Source organism: Onychomys torridus, chromosome 4 (assembly GCF_903995425.1).
Source record: "Onychomys torridus chromosome 4, mOncTor1.1, whole genome shotgun sequence".
NCBI classification, from domain to species: domain Eukaryota; kingdom Metazoa; phylum Chordata; class Mammalia; order Rodentia; family Cricetidae; genus Onychomys; species Onychomys torridus.
The window spans coordinates 36686013-36701763 of record NC_050446.1 but is presented as its reverse complement, the minus strand read 5'-3'; the positions used below and the strand labels follow the sequence as shown (position 1 = coordinate 36701763).

At 45.4% G+C, this 15751-nt stretch overlaps 1 protein-coding gene across 7 annotated transcripts in view; it reads right to left on the bottom strand.

Annotated features, from left to right (window-relative positions):
* Nucleotides 1–15751, bottom strand: part of Tanc1 (tetratricopeptide repeat, ankyrin repeat and coiled-coil containing 1) — a 223472-nt gene that overhangs the window by 84141 nt on the left and 123580 nt on the right. For 5 of the 7 annotated variants that reach the window (XM_036184559.1, XM_036184555.1, XM_036184557.1 and 2 more), the window contains exon 5: nt 3067–3171. The exons of the other annotated variants lie outside the window; for them this stretch is intronic. In XM_036184559.1, the coding sequence (XP_036040452.1) occupies nt 3067–3171 (105 nt within the window). The remainder of the gene's footprint in view (nt 1–3066; nt 3172–15751) is intronic. 7 annotated transcript variants of the gene reach the window in all.

Sequence of the window (15751 nt, the reverse complement as noted above, 5' to 3'; positions counted from 1 at the left end):
AGGGAAACAAGTTTCGTCATATTTTGAGATTGATCTTGAGCAATGACTCAGTCAGTAGATTAAGAAGTTTCTCACCCCTCCCTATCCCAGCATGCTTTGCTAACGATACAGTAAGGCAAACCGGCATGGAATATGGTTGTTCCTTATCGAAAGAAATGAGGTTATTTATTGCCATTTAACCATCCTCTGTCAGGTGGAGGTATTGTTTAAGGGGAAAACCCACCGAGTTAACGGCAGGATGCTTATTTATATAAAGGGCTTGTTCTACATGGTGCCTAGGCTGAGAGGACCACTAGGCAGAGGGAAAAGCGGGGGAGAGGAGTTGCTTTGTTTTCTCTACCCATTAAGTCTGTTTTTGCCAGAGTAGAAAAATCCGTGTTTCAGACACATTTCAAAATACTAAAAAAAAAAAACAAAAAACAAAAAAAAACATGTCTTTCTTACAGATGTTTACAGGTTTGTGTAAACTTCAAGTTACTAAAAGAAAGTGTTCACCTGGTTGAACCTACTTCCCAGATGGCTAACTGTATGTGCTCACTGGTCTTATTTTATTTTGATTTAAATTCCAAACAGTGAGCAAAGAACCAAGAAGTTATGGAGTTCATGGTCACTGAAACAAAACGAGGCAGCCTAGGAGAGGGTAGCTCAAACCTTTGGATTAAATTGATACCGCATAAGTCTACATGAAATTTCAAAGGCATCTCAGGAGGAGATTCAGTATTAGTTTACTGAATACTGTCATGTTACTACTGACAGCAGCTGGGGGGGGGGGGGAGTCACAGAGACATAAATAAGAGTGTCCAAAGGAAGCATGGAAGGCAAGAAGGTCAAACTTTCTAGTGGACTTGAGCGACAATGCCGGTATTAAACTGGAAATGAGAGTCTGCCCAGCATACTTGGCTTATTACTCAAAGTGAGCTGGCTCTACTTAGCAGAAGCCTCTACTTTAGGTTCAGTGATCTAGACATAACATTTATACTTTGATATGGCAATCTTAATTAACTCCATTGAAACTTAAAAGATTCCACAAAGATCACAAGGCATACCACCCTTTGCTAATTGTCAAGTTCAATTTTGTTATACAACTGCCTCGTCATCAGCCAACAGAGTAACTGCTGGAGCTTGTACCACAGCGTGGTCATCTCTGCACATGACCGTGTACCCAGAAACATGAGCCATCCCTCCCATCCCACACCTACAAAAGGGAACGCATCTTCTTTCTTAAAACTGGCCAACTGTAATGTTGTGATTTGGGTCCTAATGGGGTCTGATGAAGCTGAATCAGAGAGCTGGGATCTTAGCAATGAGCACACCCGCAGATTTTGGCCACTCTAGCAAGACCAATGGCTACTCCTGAGTTTAACTTGGCCCATGGCCAAGTACACACATCTCTTGCCAGGAAAGGAGTCCAGATCTGCTTCAAGCCAGAGGAGCAAAGTTGACAGTGAGAATTATTTGTAACCACTTTTCTGAGTCCAATACAAATCTAAATCGGTCCCCTCGCCTCACATGAGAAGAACCCACCAGAGAAACCCATGAATCCCCCTGATGGCATCATGTCTAATTCAGTCAGAGCTCCGCACTTTAACCAGCCAGGACCACAGACTTTGGTCGGTGGAGATCAGGTGTGGGACGGCAGAATGAAACTGAACTGAGCTGTAAATTTGATTACTAATGCTTACCTTCAGACTAATGTTCTTGTTTTCCTTTCAACACACAGAAGAAAAACAAGGAAGAAAGAAAGGCCCCCTGCAGATGTCACAGCCAAGAAAGCCCCTCTTTGAGGTCCAAAGCACCCCCACCCCACCCCCACCTTTGCCTCCCAAATGGTAGGGCTGGTGAGAAGTCCCAGAAGGACTTCAGAGAGGCTTTTACTGGGGAAACAGAGGCCTAGAAGAAGGGCTTCTGCTTACCAGGATCTTCCCTTAATTAGCCTCAAAAGGGCAAGGGCATCTAATTCCCAATCAAGTGAACAGCCAGTATCAGTTCAAAGACCCCACCTCGCTGCTGTCATATGAATCTGCTTCCTTTTCTGCTATTTTCCTCTTCTCTCTGTGTCCTTCCCCCCAAGATATAGCCTAGACAGTTTGATCCCCAGGAAACCCTTCTTTCTACCCAGGAAGTGGTCAGTTCAGTGGTTTCACTGCCCCTCCCTCACTTACTGCCTCCTGCTCCTGTAGCAGTTGACAACCATCTAACCTAACTGGTCACTACTGTGGGTTCTCTACCTCAGCACGCACCCATGCACCCATGCACCCATGCACGCACACTGCCTTGTCCCCCTTGTCACAAATAGTTTTTGCAGCAAAGGGACTTCTATGTTCAGAACATTCTGTGGACAAATGAAATCCCAGAAAAAGAACAAGCAAGTAAATCATTGAATTGATTAAAAATAAGCAAACTATTAGTGCATCTATTAAATGCTACAAGCATATAACATATGTTATACTTACATTCTGATTTAGAAGTAGTTGTGGGGGTGTAATACAAATGACTTTAAGGCAAAAAAAAAACAAAAACAAAAACAAACAACAACAACAAAACCCTGGCTTCAATCAGTTTGAATTTTTTTCTTTTCTTCTTCTTTTTTTTTTTTTTTGTCTCTAATCTAATCCCCCACTAAAGAAAATCACAGATGTTTAACTTTTTAAGCTTCCCAAAGTCGCCACACACTCTTAAGCTGTCTAGTGGAAGTCTCAGATTCTCAGCCAAAGCCCCCTCTTGAATATTCTGAAAGGGTAATGTGTTTATATAAAAACCAAAGTCAACTGGCTGGCTTTTCATGTCTCCCAAACCCAGGAAGGTCAGAATTCAGAGGATACAAGACCCAACCCTTAAGCAATGCAAATACACCCAACTCAAGTATTCCTGACTCTTGTATACAATTTCAAGAATTCACATTAGCTAAACTAATCTCTGTCAACTGCCTAAGGGGGAAAAAATCTCCCAAATACATTTAGTTCAGTGAAACATTCTTGCAAGGGACTCACAGGTTTCCTTCAGAAATGGAGAATGCCACTACTCAGTCTTTAGGGAAGGGGGAACATCATGGAAAACAAGTCTTACCGTTCTCACTGGGCTCTGAGGGCTTGGACCCTTCTCTAAACGGGACCATAACTGTATCTCCAGGCACCCTGGGGCTCTCCACATACTTGGGCTTCCTGACAGGACCTGCAGTGGGAAAGAGTTGAGTGTAGCTCACTTTTTCCAGATGCAAACAGAGCTTCAGAACATACAGTTTGTGTCCTTACTGGGTCCCAAACACGCCTAAGGAAGGCTGGCCCTTCCCTTCAACACACACACACACAGGCAGTTCAGAGCAGACACAAGAATGTCCAGGCTTGTCTGCCAAAGAAGAACAGGGTGAGCTCCATTTGGAGAATGTAAACGCTGACCGAAACCAAAGCTGCTCCCCTGGGCTGCAGTTTCTACAGCTGTCTTTACTGTGTGTCAGTCAAATAGGGGATTCTGATGTGTTCAGACCTAGACAGCAGTAAGGGATGCTGTCCTAACGAAGAGACCATGTTCCTGTCATTGGGATACAGATGGCTGGCTTGCTTGCTCGGCACCTCCAAGTCAAGAGTTGGGAATTACAAACAGCTGGCCTTGGGTATCAACATGCTGAGCAGCCATCCAAGCCTCTTATCAGGCTGATGACCCATGCTAACTGCATGGAACCCAAGCATGGTTGCTTTCTTGGCATCTGAAGCAGTTGCCCTCAAGCGGGGTGTGCCAACCAACAGTCCCGCCTAGATGTGGGGACACAAGATATGGAGAGTTTTATTCCCCTCCCCCAACTACAATTTTATCAGAAAAATCTGGAATTTCCAGTTTAATTTTTGAGTCAGGGTTTGGCTATGTCATTCAGGCTGGCCTAGAACTGACATCTATCCTTCTGCCTCAGTCTCTGGAGTGATTATAAGCTTGTACCACCACACCCTTGGGATTCTTTATAATTTTACTGGTTTGTTTGTTTTGTTTTGTTGTTGTTGTTGTTTTTTTTTTTTCCCCCTGAGAAAGCTCTTGGAATTCTTAATGGGACTGAATGGGACCCTCATTCCCCGCTGCTGGGGACAAAGGTGCAGTCAGTTACTCTGGAAAACAGCCTAGCCGTTGTTCAAAAACTTCAACAGAGCTGTCATGTGGTCCAGCAGCTCTGTGCAGACACAGACATATATCCACACAGAACCCAGTGCACTGTGCTCACAACAGCATTACTGCTGTTACCAAAGGGCCATCACCTGATGCTGTAGAATACTGGGAAAAGAGAAGAGATGAAGAATCTGTTCATGCTGCAGCATGAATGGACTTTCAAGATATCATGCCACATGAAAGAAGCCAGTCACAAAAAGCCACATCCTACACGATTCCTTCCAACATGTAACTTCCAGTAGTACAGGTGAGCCTATAGAAACCAAAGATTAGAATGGCTGCCAGGGCTGAAGACAGGCAGGCGTGTAGGGTAATAAATAAGGGAATTCTCTGGAGAGCAACGAAATTTTCTAAAATTAGACTTGAGCTATCCATCAGTCCTAACACCTTGGGAACATGCTAAAAACTCTAATACCGTACATGCTTGGATAGGTGGACTATCTAAAGTGACTTGAGAAGCAACAATAATGCCTATGTGCACCTTCTAAGTATCACATTCCATTCTGTTCCTGAATCACCTGTTTGACCTGCTACAGTTTGCACAAGGTCATAGAGAAGGACGGGGGTGGAGAGGGAGTTGCGGGGAGGGTTGGCGAGGGTGGTGGACAGTACTCCGGGCAGGCCACAACACTAGAATCAGCCTAGACCACGACCGTGACCAGGCCAGGGCCCTGGTCTTTATCCCCACAGTAAGCAGGATAATCCAGGCAGACTGTGAACATCCTCTTGTCTCTACATATTCTACGTCTGAAAGAGCTTGTTCGAAATCTGGCTTATGGTGAGGGATGCTGCCATCTAAAGGTTTACTGTGAAAGTATCTACAAGCCTGGAAAAACAATTCCGTTCCCAGCCAGCGGTAATGCACTGCATCTTAAACAGGCCGGGTTATCAAAGAAGCCTCTTTTAAGAAAAGGATGCTATTTCAAATTTTAGCAAACATGATTATAAATAACTAATCAAGTATTTACGTGTACGGCTGTTTTAATAATTTATTTAACTGTCAGAATATATTTTTTTTTATTTTTATTTTTTTAGTGTAATGGTTACTGGAATGGAGAGATATTTCCACAGTCTAAGTAGGGGCTGTGGCCTACATACAACAGCACTCAGATTTTATCTAATGCATATATACATCCACATTTAATATAGCTAGAAGAGAAAACAGAAAGGCTGAAGTATTTGTCAGGAAGAACAGGAAGGTGGCCAGAACAGGACAAAGAAACAGAACATGGGAGTGGACAACTAACTACACAGGCTTTCAGTTGTCCCCAACTCCCCACAGCCAAGCGGAGCCCTGCCATCTTGTCTCTTAACAGTTAGAGGGCAAAGAGGCAGCCAAGCCCTTTGTTACAACTGTCTGATGAAGCTGAGCTGTTACAGCCTCAACCTTACCCACTGCTCTGGACACACCTTCCCCACTTATCAGAACTCGGGGTGCAACAGCAGCAGATCCAGGGATCTAGTTCCAGGCTCCAAGTACTTACTCAACATCTCCCCAAAATACCCTCTTAACAGTTCGGTGCTTTCTTAAAATGTGGATTACTTCACAGGGATGGCAAGAGGCACTGTGGATGGTGCGAACAAGGAGTCTGGGATCACTCGGAGCCTTCAAGGGACATCCATACCCACTTGCAACGGATCTGTACCTGGAGCAGCAGCCTGTCATTACAACAGGTTTGAGGCCAATCCAGGCTACAGAGGAACTTCCTCACAGCCTGGTTAACTTGGTGAGACTATCTGAACACATGGTAACAAGAGCTCCCCGACACAGCTTACAAGGAGAGAGCACTTACCTATCATATGCGCAGCCCGAGATTCAATCCCTCCTCAAAGACATTCTTACCAGTTCACACTTGCCAACCCGGAGGGGTTGGGATGTTAAGTGCAGGCTCTTTGAAGAAATTTAGACAAATCTGGGTTCAATCACTGTACCCCTCCTTCCTCATCGTCCCCTTATTCGGATCCCAGTATGTCCCAGAGTTAAAAGACAAACAAGCAGGGCTCTTACAATGGGGGGGCAAAAGCCATGAGAGCACATAACCAGGACTCTGGTTCCCAGGCATAAACAATACAGTGCAGTGACTGACCCCCAGTGGTCAGTCAAGCTAAGCATGCTTGCAAGCATTCACTAATTCAGTCCTAGAAACCTGGGGAGGAAAGTACCACGTTCACCATTTTTAGGTCAGGAAACCGAGGCTCATGTAAATAAACCCAACAATTAGCTCCAAACGCAAGGAATTCACACAGCTGTCTGCACAGTTCTGAAGCCCATGGACTGAGCTGCTGCTCGGAATTCTAGACTAGGCCTTCAGCTCTCAACAGGGCCTCAGGACTGGAGCCGGCGCAGGTAGCAAGGCTTTTATTCATCCCACGTGTCTCCGATCGCCCCTAACTTTTACTAGCAGCAGAAATATTAAAGTGAATATAAACAACTGTTCTCCAGCATGACCCTTTTATTTAAATTGCTTTTCACGTATAGCTGAACCGCGGATGCTGTAAAACATGATACATTTATAGGCGGCGAGGTTTTATACGTGCCCCGATTGGTCGTTAGAGGATTCGAGCATGTTCTCTACCAAGCAACGCAGATGAAGCCATGTCCTCCCCCACCCCCCACCCCCCACCCCGTAAGCACCATTAAAGTTGCAGTAAAGGGATTCAACAGAGAGAGCTGGGCAAAGGAGACATCCACAGTGAGAGCCAAACTTTTCTACCAGGGAAGGGGGCTCCCATTGAGCACAGGGCCAAGCAGAGCAGAAAAGCTAAGGGCCATGGGGCCTCAGAATCACAGTCCAGTCAGAGAGCAGGGGCCAGTGAGGCCAACCATGCAGGGTTTCCAGGCCTCCTCCCGAGCCAAGAACAGTCCCTCCTTGATCCTGGCAGCTGAGTTTACTTCTCTAGGAAGGATGAATTCAAAGCCCCTAGGAACAGTAGTGCTAAAATGAAACACCAGGATTAAAATATTATGGGTACACTGACGGGCTCAAGAGACATCCCCTACCCTCTACTCAGCCGTGGGAATACTGACAGGCACACTTCAGCACCAAGGCAGGGTACCTCCTCTCTGGGGGAGCTCAGACCTACCTACCAAGTACCGTAGCTAGCAAACCCGACCATCACGTTGTGGCACGGCCAGATCTCCCCAAACCCCTTTCACCACCAGCACGTCAGTACAGTACAGTCATGTACAAACAGTCAGGGATCCCCAGTGGACCCTATCAACGAAAGGCCCTGCCTTGCAAGTCACCTGACTGTAACAGTGTCATAAAGGAAGTAAGGAACCCAGAGGAACACCCCAGAGAAAGAACAGCGCTGCATCCAACCACAAGGGTGTACCGGGACAAGGAGCATGCAGTCTGCGATGTGTCAGCCGAGCAGGCTGCAGCCGCCAGAGAGGAAACCGAGACCGCACCAGTGAAACCACCCACCCGCGCTGGTCTTCCTCCTGAATGGCTGGCCACCTAACAGTAGCCATGATCCTGAAACCGTGATCCACACTAAAAGTCACTCCAAATACAGCAGCCATACAACTCACGGGCCCAGGGCAAGACTGAAAAGCCCATTTCCCTCCAGCCCCCTCACTCAGGGGAAATTACACGTCCACACATGCTTAAAACAAAACCCTGTGCATGCCCCCAAGCACTGACTATTTAAAGCTAAACAACTTCCATCCTGACGCAAACCAAGGATGGAAGGTTAGAAAGTAACTGTCCAAAGCAAATGGCATTTCTGCCACTATCTGTGTGTTCAAGCAAGAGCTCCGAAAAACGAGGCTGCTGGTTCTGTGTGAGCCAGAAGAAGCCTCTTCCGGTCGCTCCTGAGTGGTTGTCCCTGATGGCCATGTCAAGCAGCCACCCCACCTTTAGTGCCCCCAGGTGGTCTGGCTAACGCTGTGGTGTCGGCTCGGATCTCAGACCATGCTTCAGTAGCAAAAGGGAGGCCTATGCAGACCACCAGTGACCTCCCGCTCCGGTACGTTAATGGAGGTCCAATGGCTATGTCCTGGCCTGGTCCAGACGAAGAAGCTGTGGGTGCTGGTGTTTCCTTTGTTGTTGTTTGGGTTTTTGCTTTTATTTAACTATTTTTTTAAGACGGGGTCACCGTTGGCCCAGGCTAGCCTAGAATACACAATTTACCCATGCTGCCCTCAAGCATACAATCCTCCTGTCTCTACCTAGCAAGAGCTGGGATTAGTGCATCTGCATGGCATCTGGCACATGGGCTTTTCTTGATCATACATTAAACTCACGCTCTATATGACTTGTTTATCTATTTATTTATTTTGGTTTTTTGAGACAGGGCTTCTCTGTGTGGGGCTGTCCTGGAACTCACTTTGTAGACCAGGCTGGCCTAAAACTCGGAGTTCTGCCTTCTTCAAGGTGTGCACCATCCTTTCCAGACATGGTATCTGCCATTCTCTTTCCCTGTTCCAATCCACTGTTCCCAGCTCTCTATGTACCATGTGATACAGAAAAGGGCTCTCAGTTATAAAGGACCCTTAAAATCCAAGGACACAAACTAACATCAATGTGCCAAACATAAACATGCCACACAGAGGTCAGTCAGAAAGCTGCAGACACCAAACAGTCGGAGCGGAGCGGCTGCCGTAAGCTTCTGTAACCACATGGAAGGGTCCCGAAGGTACTGGTGAAGCCAGCCCAACTCTGTTCTGCCACTGGAAGGCAAAGCCTTCTCCCCCGTCAGTATCCTGTCTTTGCCTAAGTCTCCAAATACACTTTTCCCAGCGGCCAGCTTTCCTGCTCTTTTTGACATTTTCATCACACAGCTATTCTGCTGCTTAGAAACTGCCATATAAGGAATGTTTTTTAAAGAGGATGATAGAAATAAACCAAGCTGGGCTTTATCTCCAGGCAGTGAAAGGGGGAGGGGGAGGTGACTTCTCATTTTGGAGTGTTTCCATTAAAAAATAATTCCGTGTGTGTGTGTGTGTGTGTGTGTGTGTGTGTGTGTGTGTGTGTGTGTGTACACACAATATTTGGGAGGGAGAACACCTGAGGCTGCCCACTGCATTTAAAGTAGGTCTTACATTTTTTTGCAGCATCTAGAGACTGTGAGAAGTGACATTTGGAATTTTTCCTCATGAAGGGCGTTTCCCTAGAAGATCCTGTCAATTTTATCTGGTCTAGGTTTTCACCCTATGCTTAAAAACATGCACAGGGTAAGAAAAGGAAATGGATGAAGGGTTTTTTTTTGTTTGTTTTGTTTTTCGAGACAGGGTTTCTCTGTAGCTTTGGAGCCTGTCCTGGACTAGCTCTGTAGACCACCAGGCTGGCCTCGAACTCACAGAGATCTGCCTGTCTCTACCTCCCGAGTGCTGGAATTAAAGTCGTGCACCACCACTGCCCGGCGAAGGGTTTTCTTGAAGGGAGAGGGCTCCTGGTTTCTAGAGCTCATTACTCAGTATAGATTCAAACAGCAAACCACAGTGGACTACCAGATCACACTCTTGACAGGGTTTGTTTCATTTTCAATTCAATTTAAAAAAAGGTCAGGGAAGATGGTAGAAATGGCCCAATGGACAAAGACACTTGCTGCATGCAGACATGAAGAACCTGAGTTCTCGTCCCAACACTCACATTAATAAAAACAGGCATGACTGTGAGTATGCATCTGTGACCCCAGCACCATGGAAGACAGACACAAGCCCAGCTCCAGGTCCAGTGAGAGATCTCGTCCCAAAGAGTAAGGCAGAGTGTGACAAGAGCTGGACCCACAGAAGCGTACACACGCATACACCATACAACACACACACACACACACACACACACACACACACACACACAAACACGCGTGCGCGCGCAATGATGGGGGGGAATCTTTAAAACGTGTATTTAAGTGCAGATGTACAAGTGGTAAATTTTCCACCTGATTCACGTAACAAGCGACAGTCAAAACACAAGCGCACTGAAAATACTGTATAAAGTTATCTTCAAAAGCCGGGCAGTCAGTGGCGGTGCACACCTTTAATCCCAGAACTCGGGAGGCAAAGGCAGGCGGATCTCTGAGTTTGAGGCCAGCCTGGTCTACAGAGCGAGATCCAGGACAGCCAGGGTTACAGAGAGAAACCCTGTTTGGGGTTTGGGGGAAGAAGAACAGGAATTACTTTCAAGCCTTGTATGTGTAGTTTATAGAAATCTTTATATAATTTATATAAATATTAATTAATTTTATGATTAGACATGGGACCCACCCCTATGATATCTTATTGTTTGTATAAATAAATATTCCAAACACTAAAAACTTCAAGGGATTTCAATTCCTCAAACATTCATTTCCGCCCTCTGTCAGGGAGGAGACTTGAAGTGAAGGAAGAGGAAGAGCAGGTGTCCCATTGCACCCAAAGGTTCCCCCTGCAGGAAGTTGCTCCGCCCCCCATCCCCACCCCAGCATCCAGGAACAGGAGAGAGCAATCCTGCACCTTGCTCTCAGTCCTCAGTGACCAGGCAGGCCTAGCCCATCCTCCTTGGCTTTATTTGTGAGGGGCATGTATGCACACACACTCCACCACCTCTCACCATACACAGGAACCTTCATATCCTACACTGCAAAGACACAGCCACAAAGAAACACAGGTTATTCTTCAGCCTCGTCCTCAGAATTAGCTGCATCTCGTTCGGTCAGACCGACCTCAGCTCTTCTACCTAACCTCTGGGTACTGACATCAAGGGTGGGGAAAGGCCTGAGAGACGCACACTTTAACCACGTGAACAGAGAAACGACTACGAAGAACCGTTAAGTGGAAAATGTTACAGGTATAATTAGATTAGAAAGAAGATTAATTGTAAGTCTTAGCTATAATCAGAGAGCTGGGATGTATCTTAATTGGCAAAGTGCCTGGCTAGCATGCGTAAAGACTTGGGTTCGATCCCCAGTACCACATAAAATGAGATACAGTTGCCCTAGCCTGAACTCCTAAACTTGGAAGGTAGAGACAGGAGGCTAGAGAGTTCAAGGTCACTCTTGTTTGGGCTATATAAAATCCTGCCTCAAAACTGTAGAGATGATGGGAATTGTTAATAAGCCGTCTAAGCCTAACTGGATGACACTGAGACCACCACAGATGTGTAAGTCCCTCCCAGAAGATGTGTACAGCTCACAGCACAGCTAACACTTTCAACCACACAAAACAAGCAGCTGCTGAGGATGCAGTACAATCAAGCACCCATTTCACTGGCGAGACTACCAAATGTTTAAGCCCTTTGGAAAATAGTTGACACTTTCATACAAAATTATACATACTGTCTGTTCCTGCCAAATCTACTCCCAAGTACTGATCCAAGAGAAAGAAACAGATTTATACAAAAGCCGGTGTACACACAGTTTGTAACAACTTTATTTATAACCATCCCAAACTGGAAACTAGCCAAGTGTCTCCAACTGGCAAGTGGACAAACCGTGGCATACACGTGCAGTGGACTACTTCTGAAATATGCAGGTTTATTGATATCCACTATAACATGGATGAATATCAAGTGCACCCAGCCAAGGAGCTGGACTCAAAAGGACTGTGTAATAGATGATTCTGCACATCACATTCCAAAAAGACAAAGTTCTGGGTTTGGAGGAAGACTACAGGTTGTCAGACCTTCGGGGTACGGCTGACCAGAACGGAGCAATATGAATACATTGGGATGGATATACTGGGATAAGGGAGCTGGTCTCCATCTTCATGGTGGTGGCATTTATGCAATTTCTATGCATTTGTTACATATGAGGACCTGTGCTGAGAGATGCCCCCATTTTTCTTGTCTCTGTTTCCTTTAGCAAGAAATGTGGACATGCATGTAAATTAATTAAGCAAAGTTTTCATGAGGCGATCAGGTAATGTTGTGCGAGAAGTGTAAGATAAAATGATAATTGTTCCCAGGGACATGGCCGTGATCTACTTCCTGGAATGTGTAGTCACTTGATTTCTAGAGGTCTGCAGAGATTCATGATTAGGATAAGGATCTTAAGATGATGGGACCATCTCAGATTATCCAGACAGGACCCAAATACATGTATCCTTGTAGGAGAGAGGAGGGTAACAAGACAGGAACAGGAAAGGTTAGAAAGTGGAGAAGTCTGGGGACATGGTGGAAACATCTAGAACCACCTGAAGGTCAGAAGGTAAGAGTTCTCCCAGACTAGGATTCTACAGACTTCTGCTTGTGACTCAAGGAGATGGCATCCACAGCTGAAACCACCAAATGGTGATAACAGGCCACTATAGCTCTAGGAAACACTCACTCTTTAGAACCAAGATGGGAGCCCTGCTTTACCCACAATGCCCCACTCCCCATGAGAGACAACGTCAAGTGGCCAAGGAACCTCTGGGCAGTCTGGACTGTTAACAAGAAAGGGCAATAAATATCTTGTTTCAATTATTATGTGTTTGCTTCAAACTCGAAGCCAAACTTAATCCCAAGAACACACATTTTTGGCCCTATGCTTGAGTTTATCAGCTGTTTATCTTACAACCTAAGCGAAGTTTAGAACCAAATGAAGAGCAGAAAGAAACTCAAAGAATCAACATGAATGTGCTACATTTAGGAATAAGCTTGTCACCGCTGTCAGAACCAGAGAAAATATTTAGTAGAGAATTAGTAGTCTTTAAAAAAATGTAGTAAGTGGAATAGTGAGTAGTCTGTGGGTCCTAGCTGAATTTTGTGATTCTCAGCTTCAGAGGGAATTCGTGTTAAATATGATTTCAAACTAATTAATAAATACAAGACTTAAAACTGAACTTAAAGGCTATAGGAACTATGCTTTAAATTGTTAGCTAGAATATACTGAAAAGTAATTTAAGATTCATTTTATATGTCCTATGCAAATAAAATGTTGCACTCAGAAATTAAAGGCTCTTCTTAAAGTGGTCTCTCCACCCAGTAAGGTCAAGCTTCCTTTCAAAAAGTTAGCTGAAGAAAAGGGACTCTTAACTCCAAGTCCCTGCTTCTCCTCCAGTTCCTACCCAGATGGCAAGCCTACCCATCATGCATCACTGCCCAGGTCCTTGAAAGCACCTCAAGGCAGCTTCCTGCTGTGCTGCTGTGGTTTAAACAAAGGAGGCATGCTGGCCCATCTCGGCAGTCAGGGCTTTACTGTACACACTCAATAAGCTGAGTGCAGACTGGGCTTGTGTCACACAAACACACTTGATGGTGAGGTCACTGAAAGGCACTCACTTTCTTGCCTGTGGAAACATCTCCTGCAGACATCATGCAGTGATGTGCTGGGCTGGGCCATATGTCACTCTGGAGTCCAAACAGCATGCCTAAACCCTGCAGTGACAACAACATCAGCAATGGGGCTGACTCTGTCAAAGTTCTGGGTTCAAGACACAACAGAAAGAAGGATTCCCATTTTGACCACAACACAGCCCAGGTGCCTGTGGGATTTTTATTGGGTGAAAACTGCTACAATGTATCTGACCTTCCTATGAAAGCTGATTGAGATTAACATCCGGCTGAGAACGCCTGACCTAACATCTACACTTTTTAAAAAGGTTGTGTGTGTGTGTGTGTGTGTGTGTGTGTGTGTGTGTGTGTGTGTGTATGCGTACATACGTACAGGTACTTATGTGTACATGTGTGCACATGCAGAGGCCGGAAGAGGTCACTGGGTCTCTCAGAGTTGGAGTTAACAGGCATTTGCCAGACGTGCGTGCTGGGACCCAAACTCAGGTCCCAGACTGAGTAGAAAGCACTGTTCACCACTAAGCCATCTCACCCACCGTCCAAGCTGCTTTCTTTTTCTTTTTAGAACAACTATAATTGGTTACTTTAAAGTATCTATCTTTTCATCTAAACTTGGTAATATATAAAACGAAAGTAGCAGTTCTTTGAATTCTTTGAAGAACAAAACTATTTTTTTTTTTTTTGAAAACTTGCTGCCTGACTAGTTAAGTCACAGAACTTAACAGAAATTGTCCCTGAAACACTCAGCATTTACCACACGGTGGCGCTGCGTTGATGCCAGTTTCAGACAAAGGCCCTAACGTACATGCTTGCCAAAGAAGTTTCTTCACCATCAAGGCAAGAAATGATGGTCAACCAAAGGAGTAAGAAGTCCAGGATGCTTTTTCTTTAAGGTTCTAGGTGACACATATATGCTTAGCAGTTTATACTAAGGAGTTAACCCTTAGTGGTAACAGCTTCCTGCCCATTTCACACCTATCCTAAGGGAACAGATTCTGAACGACACATGCCCATAGACAGGTCCCAGTCTCACAGAGCACCAATCAGACACCAAAGCAGGCACAAAGGCCACAGCTGACATTGTGAAAATCCCTGAACACTTACATCCATACTGGAATAGATGAATATGGAAGACACAACTCTCAATATACAGGTTAATCCCCAAAGATTTACACAGATACTCCACTATCAGAAGCATAAACTCGGCACCCACCCTTACCTGTGGGCTGTGTACAGTGACCATGCAGAGAACAGTGTGTTCCTTATGTGGCTGATGGAAACAGGCAGGGAAGGAGACAGGGTAACTTCCATGGAGAAAGTAGGTGTCAAAACCTTGGCCAGATAATGAAGACCAAATGGGCAGAGAGGTGAGTTACACTGCTGATATGTATCTTCCACTCCGTGGGATGAAAAAAACCACACAGCTCTCTGAGTTCTGCCTGAAATCCCTAAGTTCTGGCCAATGGTGAGAAAAACATCGGACACATTCCAATAGACACGCAACCTACAAAATACCATACCCAAATCACCCGGTCATGAAAACAAGGGAAGTCTGAGAAACTGTCACAATCTAGAATCCATGGAAACGTCAAGCAGTCGTGGCACAGGGCGGTGGTGGCACACGCCTTTCATCCCAGCATTCACGAGCCACCAGGTAGGCAGATCTCTGAGTTCAAGGGCACCCTGGTCTACAGAGAGAGTCCCAGGGCAGCCAGGGCTACACAGAAGACCTTGTCTTGAAAAAACAAGAAACAAGAAAGAAATCTACGGAGACGTGGTATCTGAATGTGATATGGTGATGTGGAACAGAAAAAGAATTAGGGAAGGGGGAAAACCCACAAGTAGAGACTTTAGCAGGTATCAATATGGGCTCACTATTTGCATAGGATGTACCACACACTGCTGTGCTGATAACAGAGGAAACTGACCACATACTATTCTCTGCAACCTCTATAAATCTAAAAATACTCCAAATTGTTTATGAAAATAAAATCAAAGCTCACCCCAGGCCACTGCCCTGAGTGGCAGGCCAGTAGAAAGAATGAGTCAGGCTTTCAAATCAGAGGAGAATTCAGGTCCCAGCCAGGTTACAGCTGGGTCTGTAACCACCAGGAGAGCTAACCTAAAGTCCTAGGACTCTCCACCACCTGGGGTTGGGGCTGATACTGATATCTAGGATTAAAATTGTGTATCCTGTGTCTAGCACTGAATAAATTCTAACTCTCTGTTCCTAAGAGGCAAAGGTCAGGGAAAACCATGAGAATGAGACCATCAGGTGCTTTCTTAAGTGATGCCCGATTATAGCTGTGACCATCTCTCTACATATTATCTGTGGCTGCTTTGTGCCATGATGGCCGAATCCAATGGCTGCAACAGAGCCACAGTGACCTAATATAGTTCCT